General features: G+C 39.1%; 1 protein-coding gene and 1 long non-coding RNA gene across 2 annotated transcripts; one reads left to right on the top strand and one right to left on the bottom strand.

The window, feature by feature from the left end:
• The first annotated feature begins 2,824 nt into the window (after positions 1-2,824).
• LOC104884040 (heat shock 70 kDa protein 8) lies at positions 2,825-6,761 on the top strand. Its single transcript, XM_010668631.3, has 2 exons — positions 2,825-3,082; positions 4,893-6,761. The coding sequence occupies exon 2, from the start codon at positions 4,894-4,896 to the stop codon at positions 6,607-6,609; it is 1,716 nt and encodes a 571-aa protein (XP_010666933.2). The 5' UTR covers positions 2,825-3,082; position 4,893; the 3' UTR covers positions 6,610-6,761.
• A 2,505-nt stretch (positions 6,762-9,266) lies between these two features.
• LOC125496021 (uncharacterized) lies at positions 9,267-12,407 on the bottom strand. Its single transcript, XR_007272674.2, has 3 exons — positions 11,223-12,407; positions 10,030-10,094; positions 9,267-9,383 (listed from the first exon to the last, which is right to left on the bottom strand). It is a non-coding gene; the product is annotated as an uncharacterized LOC125496021 (long non-coding RNA).
• Between the last annotated feature and the right edge of the window lie 10,594 nt (positions 12,408-23,001).

Raw genomic sequence — 23,001 nt, 5'->3', positions numbered from 1 at the left:
GGATGTTTCCCCTTTTATATTAGGGTTGCTGATTTTGTAATGATGTTGGAAGCTTGGAATGATTAATGGCAGTTTTTGTTCAATTTTAATTTCATATATTTTTTTTATTTAATACTTTAAGTCTGATTTTATTTATTTTATTTCTAATATTTATTAAATACTAAGTAAAACAAATGTTTGATCGTTAGAGAGATTCGTCTTCACTATTTCTTTATTAGACATTAAAACATTAAGTAACAAGGACCGAACACGTTTAAACATTAAGTAAGTCTTATGGATAATATAAATGGGCTGAAAATGGGCTGAAAATGTACATAATGAACACGTTCAAAACACTTGTTCAAACACGTTCAAACACGTTCCAAATATAAATGGGCTGAAAATGTACATAATGATTAATTCAATTCAACTATTTACATAAATTAAAAAAAAGTTGGAGGTTAAGAATTAAGATACCTTATGGATTATGTCCTATGGTGTACGAAAGTCATGGCTTAAATGCATGTCTAACAACAGAAACTATGTGTTTCATCTCCGGCCTCCGCCTAATCGAGAACTACTCCAAATATTAATGTACTTGTCAGAAAAAATCAAAAAATGTGTTCCATCGATTTTTGAAAAAAATAAAAGAAAGATAAAACTTGAAATAAATGGTAATCTTATACGTCTTCGGTCTTGCACCCCAAAAACAAATAAATGGTGTTGGGTCGGAATGGCATTGAGTCGGGTTTAGTTGGGTCGGGTGCTAACAGGGTTGGGTCGAAACTGGGTCGTGATAGCTGGGTTGGGTCACAACTGGGTCGGTGATAGCTGGGTTGGGTCACAACTGGGTCGGTGATAGCTGGGTTGGGTCACAACTGGGTCGGTGATAGCTGGGTTGGGTCAAAACTGGGTCGGTGATAGCTGGGTTGGGTCACAACTGGGTTGGGTGGTAACTGGGTTGGGTGATAACTGGGTTGGGTGATAACTGGGTGGGTTTAACTGGGTCATTGGCGGGTGAAGTTGGGTGCGGGTCATTTTGGGTCGGAAACAGGTTGGGTCTGGGTCGTTATTCACGGGTGCAACTGGGTACGGGTACAACTAGGTCGGCCCAACTCAGGTTGGGTTACTAATTCCACGGGTTAAACTGGGCACGGGTGAACACTGGGTCGGAATGGGTCGGCTTTCCAACCGACCACTCTCGGCTCGGAACAGGTTGGGTCTGGGTCGCATGCGGGTTCACCCGTGGGTCGGCCCAGTTTTTGACACCTCTAACTATGAGATTGTATTAGGTTTGGTGGAGGGCGTGATATTGCTTTTGAGGTGGGGGGAAGAAGTTGGCATGACAGTGCGAATTGAAAACACGAAATTGAGTAGTGATGACGCATGATAAATCATTACTATTTGTACTAAAAAGAGCTTTGTAAAATATATTATTTTCGGATATTTATGTGAATGGTCTAATTGATTGGCTGAAATTATAGTTGATTGTCAATTAACATAAATCATGCATGATTGATATTTTAATTTCATTACCATATATGAATTACAAAGGAAAAACGGAAGTATAACAATATGGGAGTGAATATTTTTCGGCCAAAATAAAATGGAACTGGAGATTATAAAAACTACCTTGCCTTATTTATTTCACAATTTACGCAAATCATCCATAATTACCTCAAACCCATAATTAAGCCATATAATTTTCGAAATCTTGTAAATTTCGGATTTACCCAAGGCCAATCCTATATGGACACCCTATATGATAGTTTTGCATTGGTTGTGCTCTAGAATTGCTTGTGAACATGAGCTTGCCAAGTAGGATTTAAAATTTTGCTTTAGATAATAATATCGATGATATATTATTGTCGGTTAAGATTTTTGGACTTTTTTATTTTTAGGTTAAGTCCATGGTGATTTAATAGGAGGTCTAGTTCATATTAATGACTATGTAGGCTAATGGCTTGGATTTGGGCTTGGTTTTGGATTTCGTAAATTATCCATGATGTAATGATGGCCTTGGTAAATTATATAAACCCATCACGTGGAAGGAAAGAACGAGTATGAGTATGAGGAGAATCGATAGTATACCGATTATCAAAGTATATCTATGAGATGAACATAATTTGCCAATCAAATGCCATTACGTAAATAAAATGCACCACTAATATTTAATTTTAGAGGTAAAAGTATTCAACTCTAATTTAGTTTATCGTTTTTTTTAATAAAAACATACCAAAATTGTGACCTTTATGACCATATATTCTTGACATCTTCTTTATAAAAATGCCAATAAATTTGCCAATTTGCATAATTTGTTCATTTTTTTGGTGTAAAGTAAGCTACAATGACAAATAATGTAAATGAATTTAATATTATATCATATGTATTATCTGCTCAGATTTTAACGAACTAAACTAATTAACATTTACGAAGCCAATATGCATAAATAGGGGTTTGCACAAACCGGTCGGGAATTTGGACTGGACCGGAATTTCGGTCCTATTTGCGGTCCACAATTCACGATTCTGGGTTTCCGGTCCGGTTCGGTCCAAACCCGGAAAATTCCGGTCTGGATCGGAATTTCTATTATTTTAGTAAAAAAAAGTTTACATGTTAAAAAAATTAAAACATCAGAAATTTAAAAACCTACTATTTATTATTTTAAGATTATTGTTATTAAAAATATGAATTTTTAATATATTTAATTTATAAATATATTTATAAAAAATAAAAAAAGTTTTGAAAAATAAAATAATTTCGGTTTGATTGCGGTTCACAAAAGCTAGATTCCGATTCACACAGATTCAGCCGGTTTCAATTTCGGGTCCGGTCCGATCCGGTCATAGACTGGTGCACATCAAATTTCGGGAAGTAGCAAATTCTGAAAAAGAGGGAGCTTCTGGAGTAGTAGTGTAGTTTCTACCTCTTTTTCTGGCATGCTCTAGGACATTCCACTCACTTCCCAGTTCCCACTGCAATATTACTCCTTGTCTTTGTCTTTACATCTGCAACTCAGTCGGTTGGACTAGAACTCTTCTCTCAAACTTCTTGGCTCTACAATATTACCGCTGTTTCTCTCTCTTAGCTGCTTCCCAATTATGTATGTTACACAATTCTCTTTCTTTGAATATTGCATGTATTATTTGTCTATTTGGCAATCGTCAACTTATACTTTACTTACGTTCTATGTTTTTTCTTTTGTAATATTTCAGTTTTAATGTGGAGATTTAATCGTAGCTTTTCATGTATTAATTGTTTAGTGGGTTGTAGGATTTTTTTTCCTCTTGTTGTAATCTCTATGTTAATTTGTCAGCCATATTTTTCTGCTAATGCCTCTATTTTTTCTGTTTAAGAAGATGCCATTTTTCTGTATTTCTGGGGTTTTCTTCATGGGTTTAGGCTGAAGAAGAAACAATCTAATTTCTGGGCTCACTGCTTAATTTTGTCAAATTGTTGGCCAACTAATATGGGGTTGGAGCTTAATTATGTTGTGGAACACAGAATGAATTTTTGATCATGGAGATGTTTTCTTATAAAGGTTATGAGATCCAAGTTGCTGGGCAATTATGGCTTGACTATCAAATTGACTATAATTTCTGACTAGAAGGTTTTTCGACGAAATTGCTGCATTTACCCAAACTTGGGAGAACCTGCCTAGGGTTCTTATCAGAAGCTTGCTGATTTTACCTCAGAGTTTCCCTGAATAGATTATAATTTGTGTGTTCGAAGCTGAATCATTTGTGTTTATCAGTCATCTAGTTTTGGAGCATCGATGCCTACAGAATAGCTCTAATTTTATTGATATTATTGAGTTTTGCTTGAGCTTTTGCTGATGTAGCATAGTTTGGACAGCTTTGTTGCTGTCTTGCTGTTCATGTTGTTTGATTTCAAATTTGTCATCCCCTATCCTTCATAATTTTTTTTACTTTTAATGAGGTTTCCCTCACTTATGTTTCTTGTGAAACACATAATGTTTCCTTGGTTTAAAAATGTGTTCACTTGAAGAGGAATTGCTTGTATGATTTGGCTATCATATTGATAGACTTATAGTATGTCTGAATGTTGGGGGATCCTGCCCTATGTAGCACGAAACCTCAGGTCATAGTATTTTTGTGCTACATACGCCTGCATAGTGCTCTTACTAAAAGCTCAGCGATTTTACTTTAGGGGGGGGGGGGGGTATAGCTTGAGCTAGAACTTGACTCAAGGAGTCAGATATTGGAGTCCCTTTCATTCTATTGTTACAAGATACTATTGATGATCAACACTTGTATTTGAAGCCATACCCGCTGTTAACCTGCACCAAGTTGGCAGTTGGCCTATCCCATCCAATTACAAGGTCTACTGTCTACATGCATCTTTCTTCCTCTTTTTCTTTTAATTTTTTTTTTCTGATTTCACAAATGGTATTGGAATAAGGTTCATTCTGCAATTTACAGTACTGCTGATGGGAGGAGAATAGATCCAGCACTAATATGACTGATCATTCTATTCCCCCATTCTCATTTTATGCCGCTTCTCCCCAATCTTTTATCCAAAGGATGAAATTTTGTGGGTCAGACAAATATTCTTTCACATTTTCGGATAATAGCAATTTTTGGGTTACTACTGTTACATATGGCTGTATTTTCTAGCTTTCATTGATTTCAATGTGCATGTTTCAACTGTCCAATGTCTTTGTACGAGTTAGATGTTCGGACAGTGGAGTATATCTCTGATGTCTAGATGAATATGTTTTTTGCAAGTTATATAAATGACCAACATGATTCAGAAACAAAATGTTATTTTCAAAGGGGGTCATCTTACTTGGTTTTGGATGCTGGAGCATGCATGCTTGATGCTTTTTATATGTATGAATTTTGTTCTGTCTAAGAATGTGATCTATTAAGGAAGTTGTTTGTTTGAAACAGAATGTCCCAACAAGCATACACAGTAGCTTCTGACAGTGAAACCACTGGAGGGGAAAAATCTTCTAGCTTTCCAGAAATTGCAATTGGTGTTGATATCGGTACTTCACAATGTAGTGTAGCAGTTTGGAATGGTTCTGAAGTGGAGTTACTTAAAAACATTAGGAACCAGAAAATAATGCAGTCATATGTGAGCTTCAAAGACGAAGTCCCTACTGGTGGAGTCAGCAGTGAACCTACCCATGAGCATGAAATCCTTTCTGGTTCTGCAATCTTCAATATGAAGCGCCTAATTGGTAGGGTTGACACAGATCCTGTTGTTCACGCTACCAAAAGCCTACCCTTTTTAGTTCAGACCTTGGACATTGGTGTGCGGCCCTTTATTGCTGCTTTGGTCAGTAATGCATGGAGATCTACTACACCTGAAGAAGTTCTTGCCATTTTTCTTGTAGAATTAAGGGCCATGGCTGAATTTCAGTTAAGACGGCCTGTACAAAATGTAGTTCTGACAATCCCAGTCTCATTCAGCCGTTTCCAGCTCTCAAGGATTGAACGTGCCTGTGCTATGGCAGGTCTTCATGTTCTGAGACTAATGCCTGAACCAACTGCCGTGGCACTTTTATATGCACAGCAGCAGCAACATACTGTACATGAGAATATGGGCAGTGGAAGTGAGAAAATGTCCCTTATCTTCAATATGGGAGCTGGCTATTGTGATGTAGCTGTTTGTGCCACAGCTGGTGGTGTTTCACAGATAAAAGCCTTATCAGGAGCTGCCATTGGGGGGGAAGACCTCCTTCAGAACCTGATGCGTCATCTCTTACCCGAGTACGATTCAATTTTCTCAGGCCACAGACTCGATGTTAGCAAGTCGATGGCTGCTCTTCGAGTTGCAACTCAGAATGCTATACATATGCTTTCCTCTCAAACTAGCTTTGACATTGATGTCGACTTGGGGAATGGTATACGGCTTACAAAGATTCTGGACAGAAAGGAATTTGAGGATGTAAACACGATTGTTTTCGATCAGTGTGAAGACCTTGTAAGACAATGCTTGAATGATGCAAAGGTAGAAGTAGATGATCTTAGTGATATAATACTTGTTGGAGGCTGTTCCTTGATTCCCAGGGTCAGAGATCTCATTAAGAGCATTTGCAAGAGAGAGAAACTCTATGAAGGAATGAATCCACTTGAAGCTGCAGTTCGTGGAGCTGCACTGGAAGGAGCAGTGGCATCTGGTATTAGCGATCCATTCGGGAATCTGGACCTGCTGACGATACAAGCTACTCCGCTGAGCATCGGGATTCAAGCTAGTGGAAACAACTTCATCCCCATCATCACAAAGAATACTACAGTCCCTGCAAGGAAGGACCTGGTTTTTACGACTGTCCACGATAACCAGACTGAGTCCTTGATTGTTGTTTATGAAGGCGATGAAACAAACATACAGAAGAATCATTTACTTGGGTATTTCAAGCTTAGTGGGATCCCTCCATTGCCAAAAGGAGTTCCCGAGATTAACGTGTGCATGGATATTGATGCTTCAAATGTTCTGAGAGTCCTGGTTGGCATTGTGATTCCAGGCAACCAGCAGCCTGTCACTCCAATCATGGAGGTTAGGATGCCAACTATAGATGATGGGCATGGCTGGTGTGCTGAAGCTCTTAAAAGGACTTATGGATCTACGATGGATTTGATCACAGTACAGAAGAAGGCGTAGGCATGAAATAATTCCGTCTTGTATAGTTTCGCTTCTTTCTGTAGGTGGTAATAAACTGAGGTAGCGGTGATGAGTTTCTATGTAATTCTCTGAATAAAGTATCATGCTAATGCACATCATAATAAATTTATCATAATAAATTTATTCCCGAAGATCTGGTTGTCCTTAGAATTTCTCACTCAATGCGTGTGTTCTTAACTGATAATTATGGCGGTGGATATTGCTCGGAAAAAAACCACAGATAATTAGGCATAAAGTAGCATTAGCATAGGCATCAGCGAGGTGTGTTTGCCTGTTTGGCAATGCAATTGTTGGAGCCCTCAGACCTCAACAAAGAGACCAAAGTAATTTTATAAGTTGGAGGTATTAATGTAAATGTGCGTTAGTATTGAATTACAATGAAGTTGGTATTAAAATGATTACTTTGATATTGTTTCGAGTAAATTGTATGTGATATTTTGGGAGTCGTCTCGAGCTGTGCCCCGTCTGTGTCGAGTAGACATCGTTTGGTCGGCTATAATCCTGCAAATAAGGAAACCTACCCCGGGTGTCCCGGGAACGCCCCTCCGATGCTCAAGTCAGTAAATAACTTTGTGGAGGGAGAAAGTAGTGAGAGAAGTTCTCAAGTGATAGAGATTAGATACCTGAATTATGGGGAGAGCGTTCCCTATTTATAGGGAGTTGTTCCGGATGGGAACTGTAATTTGTACTGCCAGTAGGGGTATTCTAGTCCATTAAGTGATTATGGGCCTAGCAAGGCTACGAGCTATTATGTGATGAATGCTTAGTTCCCGGTGAAGGTATTTTCACCTTGTCACATGTTATTGGGCTCGCCATATTTAGGGCCCAAACATTAGCCCCATGCACAGTATGTGATAGAAGACCCTGTGTAGATCGCGTGTTCAGCGGTATTTTGTTGACCATTATACCCGAAAGTAGCTCTGAACCTTGTAGACTAAGTATACAATATATATGTATACACAAGTGGGCCAGGTGCCAGTTGCTAATATATGTATTTGTAAGGTGTATTTTGTAATCCACTTTGGTGCCTTTTGAAATGTAGGCATCTAATAATTTCCAAGTATAAAATTGACGTTGACTTGTTATTTTCATGTGCACCCAAAATATTTTGAGTCTGCATGACGTTGCTCGAGCAATGTGTATTTGGGTGCTAAGAAAATCCACCTCTTCGAACTCATTTAATACTTGGTTGTCATTAGGTGAGCAATATTAATGCTACTTGTCGATATTTTAGGCGCCAACTTTCATTTTTCAAATACTTATAACTCACTTGGAGCAGATTGAAGGCTCAATCCGCGCACTCGTTTCCTTCGAGCAACGTAAGTGCCTTCATGCAATCAAAAGGTCGAGGGAAGTGCAACTAGCTGTCGACGAGGAAGCTTGAGACATAGGAATAATAAGACGTCGAGTAGGGCCGAGACTTGACGCATGATTTCGAGTAAGAGAGAGAGACAAGTGCTCGAGCAGAGGAGATGGACGAGTACTTCGAGCCTTGAGCAGGGGAGGGGATGAGTAGCTCGAGCTAGCAGTAGACTTATATCCTCTTCGAGCAGACTATGACTTCATAAGCGTGCTTAGCTTCCTCGAGCATAAACCAAGCAAGCTCGAGCTTGAGCACGAATTGGGCGTGGCGGCGAACATGAGCCAAGTGGGTACTCGAATAAATATTAGTTAGCGCTTATTAAGGTCATAGCGTTCATTATAACATCATAAAGGTCTCATTAACGGTCGTTATTTCTTAATCGTTAATAACTTCTTAAGGTGATTCTTTAATCAGTAACTAGGTGAAATAGCTCCTTTAGTTATACTTTTAGAAATTATCGAAATATTAAAGTTATATTATTACATATTATATAACCATTCGAAAATATATTATTAATCGAGTTCATAATTAAGCACCAATTAGTCGTCCATTATTAAATTAATTAAGTTTAAAATTATAATAGAACCATTAATATTATTTAATCATTTAAAACTAATAAGCCAAGTAACTAGTTATTATAACTGAACTTAAGTATTAGTGGAGAAATCATAACTTAAACTCAAGTTATAAATAACAAACTTATTGGATTTTAATAAGTTTTAACTAACTCAAATAACTTAGTAGTCATTAGGAATTATAGCCCAAACATGGTTTTAGGAAATAAGCTAAGTGGTTTAATAAAACTAACTAAATCAGTCCATGAATAATCATAACAAGTCCATACAACAAGTTTAAACTATCTTTTTAGCCCAGCATAGTAAAATCAGATTTCTTACTATTCGAGAGAGAGAAGACCCCAAGACCCACGTTTGCACTCGAAGAGCTGTAATTCTATGTATCTATCACAAATTTTAACAACCGAGGACCAAAATAAGGTCATCTTGCTTCCACATGCACTCACATATTCGTTGATGTCGCTCGAGCTGTGTAGTTTGTCGAGCTCATTTTTTAAGCGTCAAGTCAGTAAAGAATTTCCAAGTCTTCGCACTCATCTAACACCACGTATACGTATGATATAATTTCTTCAAACAGACCCACTCATTGAAACGTCCCGACAAATACATAACTTTAATCGTCAGCGGAAGCATAACTTAATCATGTGGGTTATGACCCACAAATAAAATAATAGCCTAATTAAAAATTCACTATACAATTACTCATCGTAAAATTATTCTTTTTTTTATCCATCATACAAAATATCCTAAAACCTCATAGATCATACATAATCTCCATAACGCAGTATAATAGATCCACAACTGTTCTCCCATACCTAAAACATAAAACAAAACATCATGAGCCGAGGCTCAGTATCATACTACTCTAACATCGTAAATTCATTTCACATCATTTTGTTTATAAATAGGAAGGAGAGAATAAGTAAAACTATTTTGCAAACATAGCATATCATGTTACATTATCTTCTTTATCATGCTCATCATCATATATCTTTTACTTTGGTAACTTGGCTAGTACAACGGAAGGGACGTCTCCCCAGAACATAGTAACATCATAAACGGAAGGCAACCACCCGAGGACAAAAGCCCTCACTAAACGGAAGGTGGCGTTATTTGCCCAGAATGCGCGGTGCCACCCGAGGACAATAGCCCTCACTAAACGGAAGATGGTTAACCGGCCGGAAGGTACGTGCACGACCCGGGATAACAAAATACTTGCCAAGAACCGGCTTTCACTTGAATTTATCATGTTTCATTTCTTTTAAGCATATCATCATCATCGTGAATAATTATATTCTTTCATTTCATATCATAACATCATCGTCATCATTTCATAGCATCGTATCATCATAACCATCATAAAACATTTCATTTCCCGCAATCCATATATAAAACATAATATTAATCATGATCATAAAACATACTTCGAAGGGGAATGCGGGCGTTAGCAGTAGACGTTACCTGAATTCCTGCTTACCAACCATGATAGCCGGGGGAGGCTTGTAATATCCTTTATCTTCTTTTATCTATTCAAGAATAGTTTTATTAAAGAACGTTTCATTATTTAGCTATTAAGCATAAATATTAGTTAGCGCTTATTAAGGTCATAGCGTTCATTATAACGTCATAAAGGTCTCATTAACGGTCGTTATTTCTTAATCGTTAATAATTTCTTAAGGTGACTCTTTAATCAGTAACTAGGTGAAATAGCTCCTTTAGTTATACTTTTAGAAATTATCGAAATATTAAAGTTATATTATTACATATTATATAACCATTCGAAAATATATTATTAATCGAGTTCATAATTAAGCACCAATAATTAGTCGTCCATTATTAAATTAATTAAGTTTAAAATTATAATAGAACCATTAATATTATTATAATATTATTTAATCATTTAAAACTAATAAGTCAAGTAACTAGTTATTATAACTGAACTTAAGTATTAGGGCCTGTTCTCCCCAACTTATTTTCAGTTCAGTTCAATTCGGTTCAGTTCAGTTCAATTCAGTTCAGTTCAGTTCAGTTTAATTTAGTTCAGATCAGTTCAGTTCAGTTCAGTTCAGACCAGTTCAGTTCAGCTCTTGACAATACTTTTACTCTCACATATAACTATTCATTTCAGTTCTGTTCAATTCAGTTCAGTTCAGTTCAGATCAGATCAGTTCAGTTCAGATCAGATCAGATCAGATCAGTTCAGTTCAATTCGGTTCAGTTCAACTCAGTTCAGTTCAGTTCAGTTCAGTTCAGCTGTTTTATGCCGAAAAGAATAGGCCCTTAGTGGAGAAATCATAACTTAAACTCAAGTTATAAATAACAAACTTATTGGATTTTAATAAGTTTTAACTAACTCAAATAGCTTAGTAGTCATTAGGAATTATAGCGCAAACATGGTTTTAGGAAATAAGCTAAGTGGTTTAATAAAACTAACTAAATCAGTCCATAAATAATCATAACAAGTCCATACAACAAGTTTAAACTATCTTTTTAGCCCAGCACAATAAAATCAGATTTATTGACACTTATGTTTAGTCCAAAAGTTTTCTCGTAGGCCCAAAATAATATAACAACAAAAGAGCTAGACTTGGGCTTAGATAAATGAATTTAGGAAGATCAGAATTTTTACAAGAAAACACAGAAGAAGTCGTTACCTCTGCTTCTTAGAGCAGGGATGACAATCTGCAGCAGGAGGACGGTTCCGGCGGCGACAAGCGGCGAAGGGAGGGACGAAGAGATGGCGGGGATCTCGGTGGTGCTGCGCGTGCAGCAGGCGCGACGAAGAGGAGGGCGAAAGGAAGAGAGAGAGAGAGAACGCGAGCGCGCGGATGCTGGCGCGACGGAGCTCCGGCGTGCGCAGATGACCGGCGACAACGGTGAGGTGGGGGCGCGACTAAGCGCGGCAACCTCCAGTGGCGTGGTACAGCAAGGCGCGAGGATGAGCGAGAAAGAAGAAGAGTGCGAGGAAGAGAGAGAGAGAGAGGGTGGGTGCTGGCGTGGCTGGTGCGGTGGTGGTTCAGCGAATGACGGTGGTAGGAGGGGCGAGTAGTGTTGACTGTTGAATGGGGGTCAAGCGTCGTGGTGTAGTGGTGGTGCCATGGTGGTGTTGGTGTGCGAAATAGCCTTTACGAATTTTGGCCTTTTTAACTTTCTTCTTCTCCCCTTTTGTTTCTTGATTAGATTTGAGGTAATTCTAATTGGAGTAATGTTGATCTGTGTGGTGTGTTTGAGCAACGAGATTGTGTATTTATAGCCATTGTTGGAGCTCAAAAACCATGAGCTCTGTTGGGTGGTTTTTGACCAAAATTGTGGATGTAAACCATTGAGTTATGGAATTGAATAATATGTTTAGTGAAATGTTGACTTAGATGAAGGTGTGAGTGGCTTGGGTAGAGAAAAAGCTGAGCCAGTTGGGCATGTTTGCCATGTGTTTGCCATGAAAGTGAAGGAATGAAGAAGGAGGAAGAAAGGAGTCAACCTCTATAATAAATTTCCTTTAATTATTTATGAAATCAGAAAATGGTCATTGTTTCAACTTTCAACCACCTAGTTGGGTGATAGTTAAATATAAGTCTAATATTTTCTGGTTAAACAAAAGGATAGAATTACCTCTTTTTACAAAGTCTAGTAATTTATGTTTAACATAATAGAAGGAAAATTTTAACTCTTAGTCAAATTAGTGATTAATTATAACTAATTAATTCATTAAACTTGGTTAAGTTTTTAGGATATTACATACTTACCCCCTTAGAAAAGTTTCGTTCGCGAAACTTAAAAACATAGTCAGCTATAAAACGTCACGCATTTTGTTCTATAAAAAAATTTCAGAATCACATAATCACATAATCACATATACATAGCATATATTCTTGGTCAACTAAACTTTCATTTAGTCACAAACAACACATGTTTGGATAAACTTATACATTAATGTCTAGAGCACACCTATAAACAAATGATTTTTCATATCGAAATCTCAATGTTTGAAAAGTCAATAAAAGGCCTAACTTTGTTGGCAAAATATTTCCCATGAATTGATCAGTTATACTTTCTTTCGACATCCACACATATTTTAAGGATTTCTTTTAACTATGGTGTACATTCGTCCATTGTCCAAATACAAGCCTAGGTTCTCGAATTATGTTCTCTATCAGAATAGTGCTATCTGCTACTTTTATTCACGACTCTCCTTTTATTGATTTGCTTAGGGGATGGTAAGATAACTACTTTTCATAAATGATTTCGCATAATTCCTAGAACATCTAACATATATATCATCAATATCCATTCCACAATAAGTTTATACATCCATCAAATAAGAGCCTAGATTCTCGTACTATTTCTATCACTAGTTTCTACTCTCTAACTCACATCATTCACATATTCTCGATATAACGTTACTTTCCATAACATATGTTGAATCCTCATGGATTCAAATATCTATGACTCAATTTCATACGTGGTCCGTCAGTTTTACAAGAAAGTTTAAACTCAAATTCAGTACGGTAGTATGCCTTTTAATATATCAATCCCTTCCTCTCATTCTTATAAACCCTTTGAAGAGTCTAATCGTGCTTTTTATACATTCGCAAACTTCGTGGGACAAATAAGCATCACATTTTACCCTTGTCTTTATAATAACAATATCATCTATTAAGGTATTCATCCAAGATCCCTAAACCTAATATTTATGCATTCCCAAATTTTCAATCATCACTTTATCATACCAAATCAATATCATTATCATAGCCTCAAAGTTAAGCACTTACTAAGCTGACAATGTCATAACATACTCCTTACCAACTTCCTTACCTAGCTAACATCAATACTCATGATCTTAATTATTCAAGGCATCACTGATCCAAATAATGGTTTACTTCTCATCACAATTTCAATTTCCTCAACATTTTTCTCTTATCCTCTTTTATTGGTAACTTGATCACTTGAATTCATTTTTAGATCATCTCAATAACATATACGAAGAAACCAACATTTCAAACTTAGAAATTCTTTATCCCAAATCTTGGTAAAATAGAAAAAATAAAAATAAAAAATCGAGCACTTATGCACCTTAAGTTTCATCTCGATATCATGCTTATTTCTTAATTATATTCCATATAGCTAGTACATCTCCAAGTAGCAAATTTCTATTTTCCTTCAAGACATCGATTTGCCTAACTCTTCAATTACTTAGTCATAATTTATTTTTCACTACAAATCCCATAACATCCCAAAAAGTGGTTCGCATCACATTATGAAGTGCTTCAACCATCAAAACTAAAATCCTTAATAACTGAAGTAACGGTAATTGCTTTCTAATTCCTCGAGTAGAATTTTTAAATTCCTTCAAAATTTTTGAATCTCCAAAATCGTCATATGAACTCCTATAAAGTAAAATTCAATCTCAACTTATAACCATCAGGATTTCATATAGCTTAGCCTTTTTATCATCCCACAAATAATATAACCCTACTCATCATGGCATATCTAAATATTATTTCGTGTATTACCTCGAGCATCAAATATTACTACTCATACCTCAAAAGATCATTCACCTTGGTCCCTATTACTCAAATAGCCATCATTTTATCCTCAGGTTATTCAACATCAATCTTTTCAGATAATTCATGCCAAGTTTAAATCTCAAAATTTTCCATTTAACATCTTACACTCTAGTAACCCCAAAGCTTTAGGTTGTACTAATCTTCAAATAATACCTCAAAAGATCATAAGTTCAAATCCTCACTTCTTTAAGATTCTAATAACCCAAATAATCCTCAACTCCTAATAAATCATTCATGGAAGTAAACCTCATATTTTTCATCCATTGTCTTATATCTCAGGCTATATTAACCCAAATGGTCATTTATTAACCTCGAGTTTTCCTCAATATCTAATTTCCCAAAGGACCACACCTAGGCGGTGCAAAGTCTATTACTCCGCACTTACGACTAGCTTTTGGCTCTGATACCACTCTATACCGCCCCGACAAATACATAACCTTAATTGTAAGCGGAAGTATAACTTAATCATGTGGGTTATGGCCCACAAATAAAATAATAGCCTAAAATTAAAAATTCACTATACAATTACTCATCGTAAAATTATACTTTTTTTGTCCATCATACAAAATATCCTAAAACCTCATAGATCATACATAATCTCCATAACACAGTATAATAGTGATCCACAACTGTTCTCTCATACCTAAAACATAAAACAAAACGTCATGAGCCGAGGCTCAGTAACATACTACTCTAACATCGTAAATTCATTTCACATAATTTTGTTTATAAAGATGAAGGAGAGAATAAGTAAAACTATTTTGCAAACATAGCATATCATATTACATTTTCTTCTTTATCATGTTCATCATCATATATCTTTTACTTTGTTAACTTGGCTACTACAACGGAAGTGACGTCTCTCCAGAACATAGTAACATCATAAACGGAAGGCAGCCACCCAAGTACAAAAGCCCTCACTAAACGAAAGGTGGCGTTATTGGCCCAGAATGCGCGGTGCCACCCGAGGACAATAGCCCTCACTAAACGGAAGGTGGTTAACCGGCCGGAAGGTACATGCACGACCCGGGATAACAGAATACTTGCCAAGAATCGTCTTTCACTTGAATTTATCTTGTTTCATTTCTTTTAAGCATATCATCATCATCATGAATAATTATATTCTTTCATTTCATATCATAACATCATCGTCATCATTTCATAGCATCGTATCATCATAACCACCATAAAACATTTCATTTCCCGCAATCCATATATAAAACATAATATTAATCATGATCATAAAACATACTTCGAAGGGGAATGCGGGTGTTAGCAGCAACCATGATAGCCGGGGGAGGCTTGTAATATCCTTTATCTTCTTTTATCTATTCAAGAATAGTTTTATTAAAGAACGTTTCATTATTTAGCTATTAAGCATAAATATTAGTTAGCGCTTATTAAGGTCATAGCGTTCATTATAACGTCATAAAGGTCTCATTAACAGGTCGTTATTTCTTAATCGTTAATAATTTCTTAAGGTGACTCTTTAATCAGTAACTAGGTGAAATAGCTCCTTTAGTTATACTTTTAGAAATTATCGAAATATTAAAGTTATATTATTACATATTATATAACCATTCGAAAATATATTATTAATCGAGTTCATAATTAAGCACCAATAATTAGTCGTCCATTATTAAATTAATTAAGTTTAAAATAATAATAGAACCATTAATATTATTTAATCATTTAAAACTAATAAGTCAAGTAACTAGTTATTATAACTGAACATAAGTATTAGTGGAGAAATCATAACTTAAACTCAAGTTATAAATAACAAACTTATTGGATTTTATTAAGTTTTAACTAACTCAAATAGCTTAGTAGTCATTAGGAATTATAGCCCAAACATGGTTTTAGGAAATATGCTAAGTGGTTTGATTAAACTAACTAACTAACCCAGTCCATGAATAATCATAACAAGTCCATACAACAAGTTTAAACTATCTTTTTAGCCCAACATAGTAAAATCAGATTTATTGACACTTATGTTTAGTCCAAAAGTTTTCTCCTAGGCCCAAAATAATATAACAACAAAAGAGCTAGACTTGGGCTTAGATAAATGAATTTAGGAAGATAAGAATTTTTACAAGAAAACACAGAAGAAGTCGTTACCTCTGCTTCTTAGAGCAGGGACGACAGTCTGCAGCAGAAGGACAGTTTCGGCTCCGGCGGCGACTAGTGGCGAAGGGAGGGGCGATGAGATGGCGGAGATCTCGGTGGTGCTGCGCGTGCAGCAGGCCGACGAAGAGGAGCGCGAAAGGAAGAGAGAGAGAGAACGCGAGCGCGCGGATGCTGGCGCGACGGAGCTCCGGCGTGCGCGCAGATGACCGGCGACAACGGTGAGGTGGGGGCGCGACTAAGCGCGGCAACCTCCAGTGGCGTGGTACAGCAAGGCGCGAGGTTGAGCGAGAAAGAAGAAGAGTGCGAGGAAGAGAGAGAGAGAGAGGGTGGGTGCTGGCGTGGCTGGTGCGGTGGTGGTTCAGCGAATGACGGTGGTAGGAGGGGTGAGTAGTGTTGACTGTTGAATGGGGGTCAAGCGTCGTGGTGTAGTGGTGGTGCTATGGTGGTGTTGGTGTGCGAAATAGCCTTTACGAATTTTGGCCTTTTTAACTTTCTTCTTCTCCCCTTTTGTTTCTTGATCAGATTTTAGGTAATTCTGATTGGAGTAATGTTGATCTGTGTGGTGTGCTTGAGCAACGAGATTGTCTATTTATAGCCATTGTTGGAGCTCAAAAACCATGAGCTTTGTTCGGTGGTTTTTGAGCAAAACTGTGGATGTAAACCATTGAGTTATGGAATTGAATAATATGTCTACTGAAATGTTGACTTAGATGAAGGTGTGAGTGGCTTGGGCAGAGAAAAAGCTGAGCCAGTTTGGGCATGTTTGCCATGTGTTTGCCATGAAAGTGAAGGAATGAAGAAGGAGGAATAAAGGAGTCAACCTCATCAACTTTATAATACTTTCTTTATTTTTCCTTTAATTTATGAAATCAGAAAATGGTCATTGTTTCAACTTTCAACCACCTAGTTGGGTGATAGTTAAATATAAGTCTAATATAATTTGGTTAAATAAAAGAATAGAATTACCCCTTTTTACAAAGTCTAGTAATTTATGTTTAACATATAGAAGGAAAATTTCAACTCTTAGTCAAATTAGTGATTAATTATAACTTATTAATTCATTAAACCTAGTTAAGTTTTTAGGATATTACACTCATAGTCTCATACTCATGCTAGTCTTTTAGAGGATGAAGAGCATCTCGAGAGGAGTGAGCTTAAGCATGGACCTAGCAAGCTCGAGCGGGAGAGAGGCGTGAGTGGCTCGAGAAGGAGCAGACGAGAATGAAGAGTGAGCGGCTCAAGCAGGGTACTCGACGACTTCGCGATTTTCATGCTTAGCGGAGAACTCGAAGCATTTCCATGCACTCTTTTAACACTTCGAGGCACAAGCATACTCTCTTTCGACAAAGATAGCTAAGCTTGAGGTCCCATTTAATCACAAGAACTTGAAAAAGTCGAGGGAGGCAGAGAGAGACATCTCGAGGAGGCTCACAAGCTTGAGTGATGCGGTGATGCGGCGATGCTTGAGTCATGCGGTGATGCTTGAGCTATAGGGTACTCGAAGGATGGTGGTGTCGAGACGCGGTGATGCATGAGTGATGCGATGATGTGGTTACGTCTTCGGGCGGAGAGCGGTCGAGGAGACAATTTATAATCTCTTCGAGTTATACTCGAAGGATGGTGGTGTTGTGCCGATTAGCACACGACTCAAAGTATTTGAGTAAGGACCATGGTCCTACATATTTATCTCTAACAAGCTCGATGGCCATCCCTTAAAGTTACAAGTTGGGATTGTTGAAGGTCCATCGAGGTTGAGGGTGGCTTGATGAGCGACTTCGAGGGAGTGGCTCGACCAAGGGAGGAAGTGAGTAGCTCGACCAAGGGAGCGAGTGTGTAGCTCGACCAAGGGAGGATGTGAGTGGCTCGAAAACACCAACTAGCACGAGGGAGTGCCCAAGAATATGCTTGTTCAAATGAAAAGCATGGGAGGAATTATCTGTCGTGCCGCTCGAGAATATCATCAGTTGATCGTAGATATCTTCGTGTCATGGAGATCGAGTAGTTTGCCTATGTGACCCCCTTTCATCCAATTAGCCCCACATGTAACTCTTAATATGGGACTTCCATTCACATTGAGTGTTATGCGAATTCGCTCTTTCAAGAGATTGAGAAAGGTGCATGGTACCTTCTTGAGATGAATTGGGGGTTGGTGAGCTCCATGTACCTCGAGGGGCGTCTTGGACCTCGTTCGAGATGTCTCATGGGCCAATGAGCCTCATGTATCTTGAGGGGAATCTTGGACCTTGATCGAGATGTCTCAGGGGATAATGAGCCCCATGTATCTTGAGGGGTGTTGTGACGCCGTAGCACTTGACTCGCGCCGACTCCAGTAGTTGTGGTGACTTTGGAGTATCATTCACTCGATCTGGGTGAAGTGCCTAAGTGTAGGTCTTTTTGGGGTCTGGTGAGCCTCATGTACCTCGAGGGGCATCTTGGACCTCGCCCGAGATGTCTCAGGGGATAATGAGCCCACTGTATCTCAAGGGGAGTCTTCGACCTCGCTCGAGATGTCTCAGGGGCCAATGAGCCCCATGTATCTGGAGGGACGTCTTGGAACTCGCTCGAGGTGTTCAGAGTCTGGTGAGCCCCATGTACCTCGAGGGGCGTCTTGGACCTCGCTCGAGATGTCATAGGGGATGATGAGCCCCGTGTATTTCGACGGGCGTCTTGGACCTCGCTCGAGATGTCTTAGGGGCCAATGATTTCCACGTATCTCGAGGGGCATTTTGGACCTCGCTCGAGAAGTTTAGGGTCTGGTAAGCCCCATGTACCTCGAAAGGCGTCTTGGATCTCACTCGAGATGTCTCAATGGGATAATAATCCACGTGTATCTCGACGGGCGTCTTGGACATCACTCGAGATGTATCAGGGGATAATGAGCCCCGTGTATCTCGGACGGTGTCCTGGACCTCGCTTGAGATCTCTCAGGGGATAATAATCCCCGTGTATCTCGAGGGGCGTCTTGGACCTCGCTTCGAGATGTCTCAGGGGCCAATGAGCCCCATGTATCTCGAGGGGCGTCTTGGATCTCGCTCGAGGTGTTCAGGGTCTGGCGAGCGCATGTACCTCGATGGGCATCTTGGACCTCACTCGAGATGTCTCAAGGGATAATGAGCCTCGTGTATTTCGAGGGGCGTCTTGGACCTCATTCGAGATGTCTCAAGGGATAATGAGCCCCATGTACCTCAAAGGGCGTCTTGGACCTCGCTCGAGAGTCTTAGGGATAATGAGCCTCATGTATCTCGAGGGGTGTCGTGACGCCGTAGCAGTTAACGGGCGCCGGCTCCAGTAGTTGCGGTGATTTTGGAGTATCCTTCACTCGATCTGGGTGAAGTGCCTAAGTGTAGGTCGTTTTTGGGTCTGGTGAGCCCCATATATATACTTTGAGGGACATCTTGGCTCTCGCTCAAGATGGCTCAGAGGATACTGAGCCCCGTGTATCTCGAGGGGCGTCTTGGACCTCGCTCGAGATGTCTCAGGGGCCAATGAGCCCCATGTATCTCAAGGGGAGTCTTGGACCTCGCTCCAGATGTCTCAAGCCCTGTGTATCTTGAGGGGCGTCTTGGACATCGCTCGAGACGTCTCAGGGGTCAATGAGCCCCATGTATCTCGAGGGGTGTCTTGGACCTCGCTCGAGGTGTTCAGGGTCTAGTGAGCCCATGTACCTCGAGGGGAATCTTGTACCTTGCTCGAGATGTGTCATGGGATAATGAGCCCCGTGTATCTTGAGGGGCGTCTTGGACATCGCTCGAGATGTCTTAGGGGATAATGAGCCCCTTGTATCTCGAGGGGAGTCTTGGACCACGCTCGAGGTGTACAGAGCCTGGTGAGCCCCATGTACCTCGAGGGGCATCTCGGAGCAGCTGCTTTGATTAGGTGGGCTTCCTCAACCACGGCATGGAGCTAATAAGCCCTATGACTTCGAGGAAAGTCTAATTGCCTTGTTGGATGGGCTTTTATACTTAGAAAATATTTCTTCAAGTAGGATGAATACATGGTTCTTGACCTTAATGAGGAGTTGATGGCCTAAGGGTCGAGGAGCTGTCATATTGGATGTCCTTACTCGACTCGAGCGGGGCCATCTCGATATGAATGTTCGGAGGTTGTATGAGAAGACCTCTACGAACTACATTGGGGATGGACGTCCATGAGCGTTCGAAGGCTTGATGAGGGACCTTTACGAACTATGTTGGAGATGAATAACCTCTATAAGTGTTCGAAGACCTTCATGAGAGGACCTCTTCGAACTACATTTTTCCATGTTGGCTGACTTGATAGAGCGATCGACTTTGGTCTTGTATGAACGACGTCAGCACACTCAGGTAGTGGTGACCTTTTGTTTGACGATCCTCACAGACGGTGCCAACTGGTATGTGATATTTGGGGAGTCGTCTCGAGCTGTGCCCCCGTCTGTGTCGAGCAGGCCTTGTTTGGTCGGCTATTTGCAAAATAAGGAAACCTACCCCGGGGGGTGCCCCGGGAACGCCCCTCCCACGCTCAAGTCAGTAAATAACTTTGTGGAGGATAAAGTAGTGAGAGAAGTTCTCAAGTGATAGAGATTAGGTACCTGAGTTATGGGGGCGCGTTCCCTATTTATAGGGAGCTGTTCCGGATGGGAATTGTAATTCGTACTGCTAGTAGGGGTATTCTCGTCCCTTAAGTGATTATGGGCCTAGCAAGGCTATGGGCTATTATGTGATGCTTAGTTCCCGGTGAGGGTATTTTCACCTTGTCACATGTTATTAGGCTCACCATATTTAGGGCCCAAACAGATATGAATACCAAAATGATTTTTATTTATTAGAATTTTAACTTGTCATGAAAGTAAAAAGAATTTCATACCAAAGAGATTTTTATTTAGTAGAATTTCAGAAGACTCTTAAACAATGAGTAACAACAGTTTCTTGACATCAGCATAGGACTTTGATTCCAAAACTGTTACCATTATTCATGATTATTCATTAAAATGTCGTGACTGATTGTTTGAAATGGGAAACCATTTAAGCTATGCTTGTTGTTTCTTCTTGCTCCTAGTGTTTGTTCCTTGTGATTGCATTGGTTCAGGGGTAGGTTGAGTTGCATATTGTGCCACTTTCTTCTTCTAAGTACCAGATGTGGAAGCATCTCCCTATGAAGCAATCCTTTTTTTCTCCTTGGCTGTAAGTCCTCCTTTACATGTCAACCTGTTGTGACCAAACACATGACAATTGGTTCATCTAATAGTTGTGGACCTTAAACGCTTTTCTTCCTCACCAATTTCCCTTCTCCTGTTTCTTTGGGGCTTACCTACACCCCTTCTCAATGTTGGTGGCAAAATCTCTGGTTGGTCAATCTCTGGCCAATTATCTTGATCTGGAATTGACTTAATGGTCTGACCATAAGTCTGCTTGTAGACTCCCCCATAGTACCAGGTGGTAGTGTACATGTATGCATCTTCTTAATCATATAATAGTGCTCTTATTGCATGCTTATAAGGCAAGCCTGATATTTGCCACAAACCACAAATGCAAGTTCTCTTGTTAAAACTCACTTGCAACATGGACTTCCCATCTCTAATCTCAAACTCCCCTCGACCACTCTCATATGCTTTGCACATTCTTGAGTTTAACACTAACTTCTGGATTCTTCTAACTATGTTAGGGCAAGGTTCATTATCATTCCAATTGGCACAAGCTTAGGGCTGGCAATGGATCGGGTTGGGTTAGCAGGTTGGCGGGTTGGCGGGTTGAGAACCCCTTAACCCAACCTGACCTGTTAACTTAAACGGGTTGAAATTTACAACCCACCCTTATGATAAACGGGTCAACCTTCAGGTCGACCCGTTTAATTTTTTCGTGTTTTTTCTAGAAAAAAAATAAAAACAACATAATTTATTTGCAAATAACAATAGGCAGCAAATTAAAATTAAGTCATTACATAACCATATGATAATATTGTTCAAAATCAACATAACTTTTGTTCAAAATCAATACAAATGTTCAAAATTAACATCACTAAAACTTCGTAAGCAATTATTCAACCTTAAGTATAATGACTAAGTCATAATAAGCAAGAGCAGTAAAGGACTCCAAATGTTTTTAGGAATTCTTTTAGCTTGTTTTTTCATAATAGGGTTAGGTGTGTCAAAATCAGGTTGGAATTTTCAACCTGACCCAACCTATTTAATTAAACGGATTGGGTCAGGTCGACCCATGTAATTAAATGGGTTGAGTTCGGGTCGTGCTGGCGGGTTGGGTAATATTTTGCCAGCTCTACACAAGCTTGTCTTCTTTTAGACATTCTCACCATACACACCATCCTAATACCTACACATAAAAACACAAAATCGTTATGCATAAAATAAAGACACACACATACACACACAAATCAAGGCAAACCATTAAATACCACTACCTTTTAACAAAGTCAATACAAGCCTTGCTCTATCAACTCCTGGAGTAGCATTAAAACTCTCCACGAAGTTGGTCTTGTTCTCTTCAGAGCATATATTGGGATCAAACTGGTGTCGATACCACCTTGCTTGATCTCCAATTTTAGACAACCACACCAAAGCTAAGGGATAGTCCTCTGTATTTGTTCCATGGCTTTCTTGAAGGTAAATGGACTTGTTACACTACAAGCCTTCCAAAACAATGAGTACATGAGGGGCCAGGGAATGCACCCTTCCAGTTCTTAGCAAGATGTTTGTAACAGTATCTCCTCCCTGCTGTAGGCCATAAAGCAGTAAGGGCAGCATCCATTC

This window comes from Beta vulgaris, chromosome 3 (assembly GCF_026745355.1).
Source record: "Beta vulgaris subsp. vulgaris cultivar EL10 chromosome 3, EL10.2, whole genome shotgun sequence".
Lineage (NCBI taxonomy): Eukaryota > Viridiplantae > Streptophyta > Magnoliopsida > Caryophyllales > Amaranthaceae > Beta > Beta vulgaris.
Note: the sequence above shows the minus strand (reverse complement) of the source record. Positions and strands in the feature narration are given on the sequence as shown.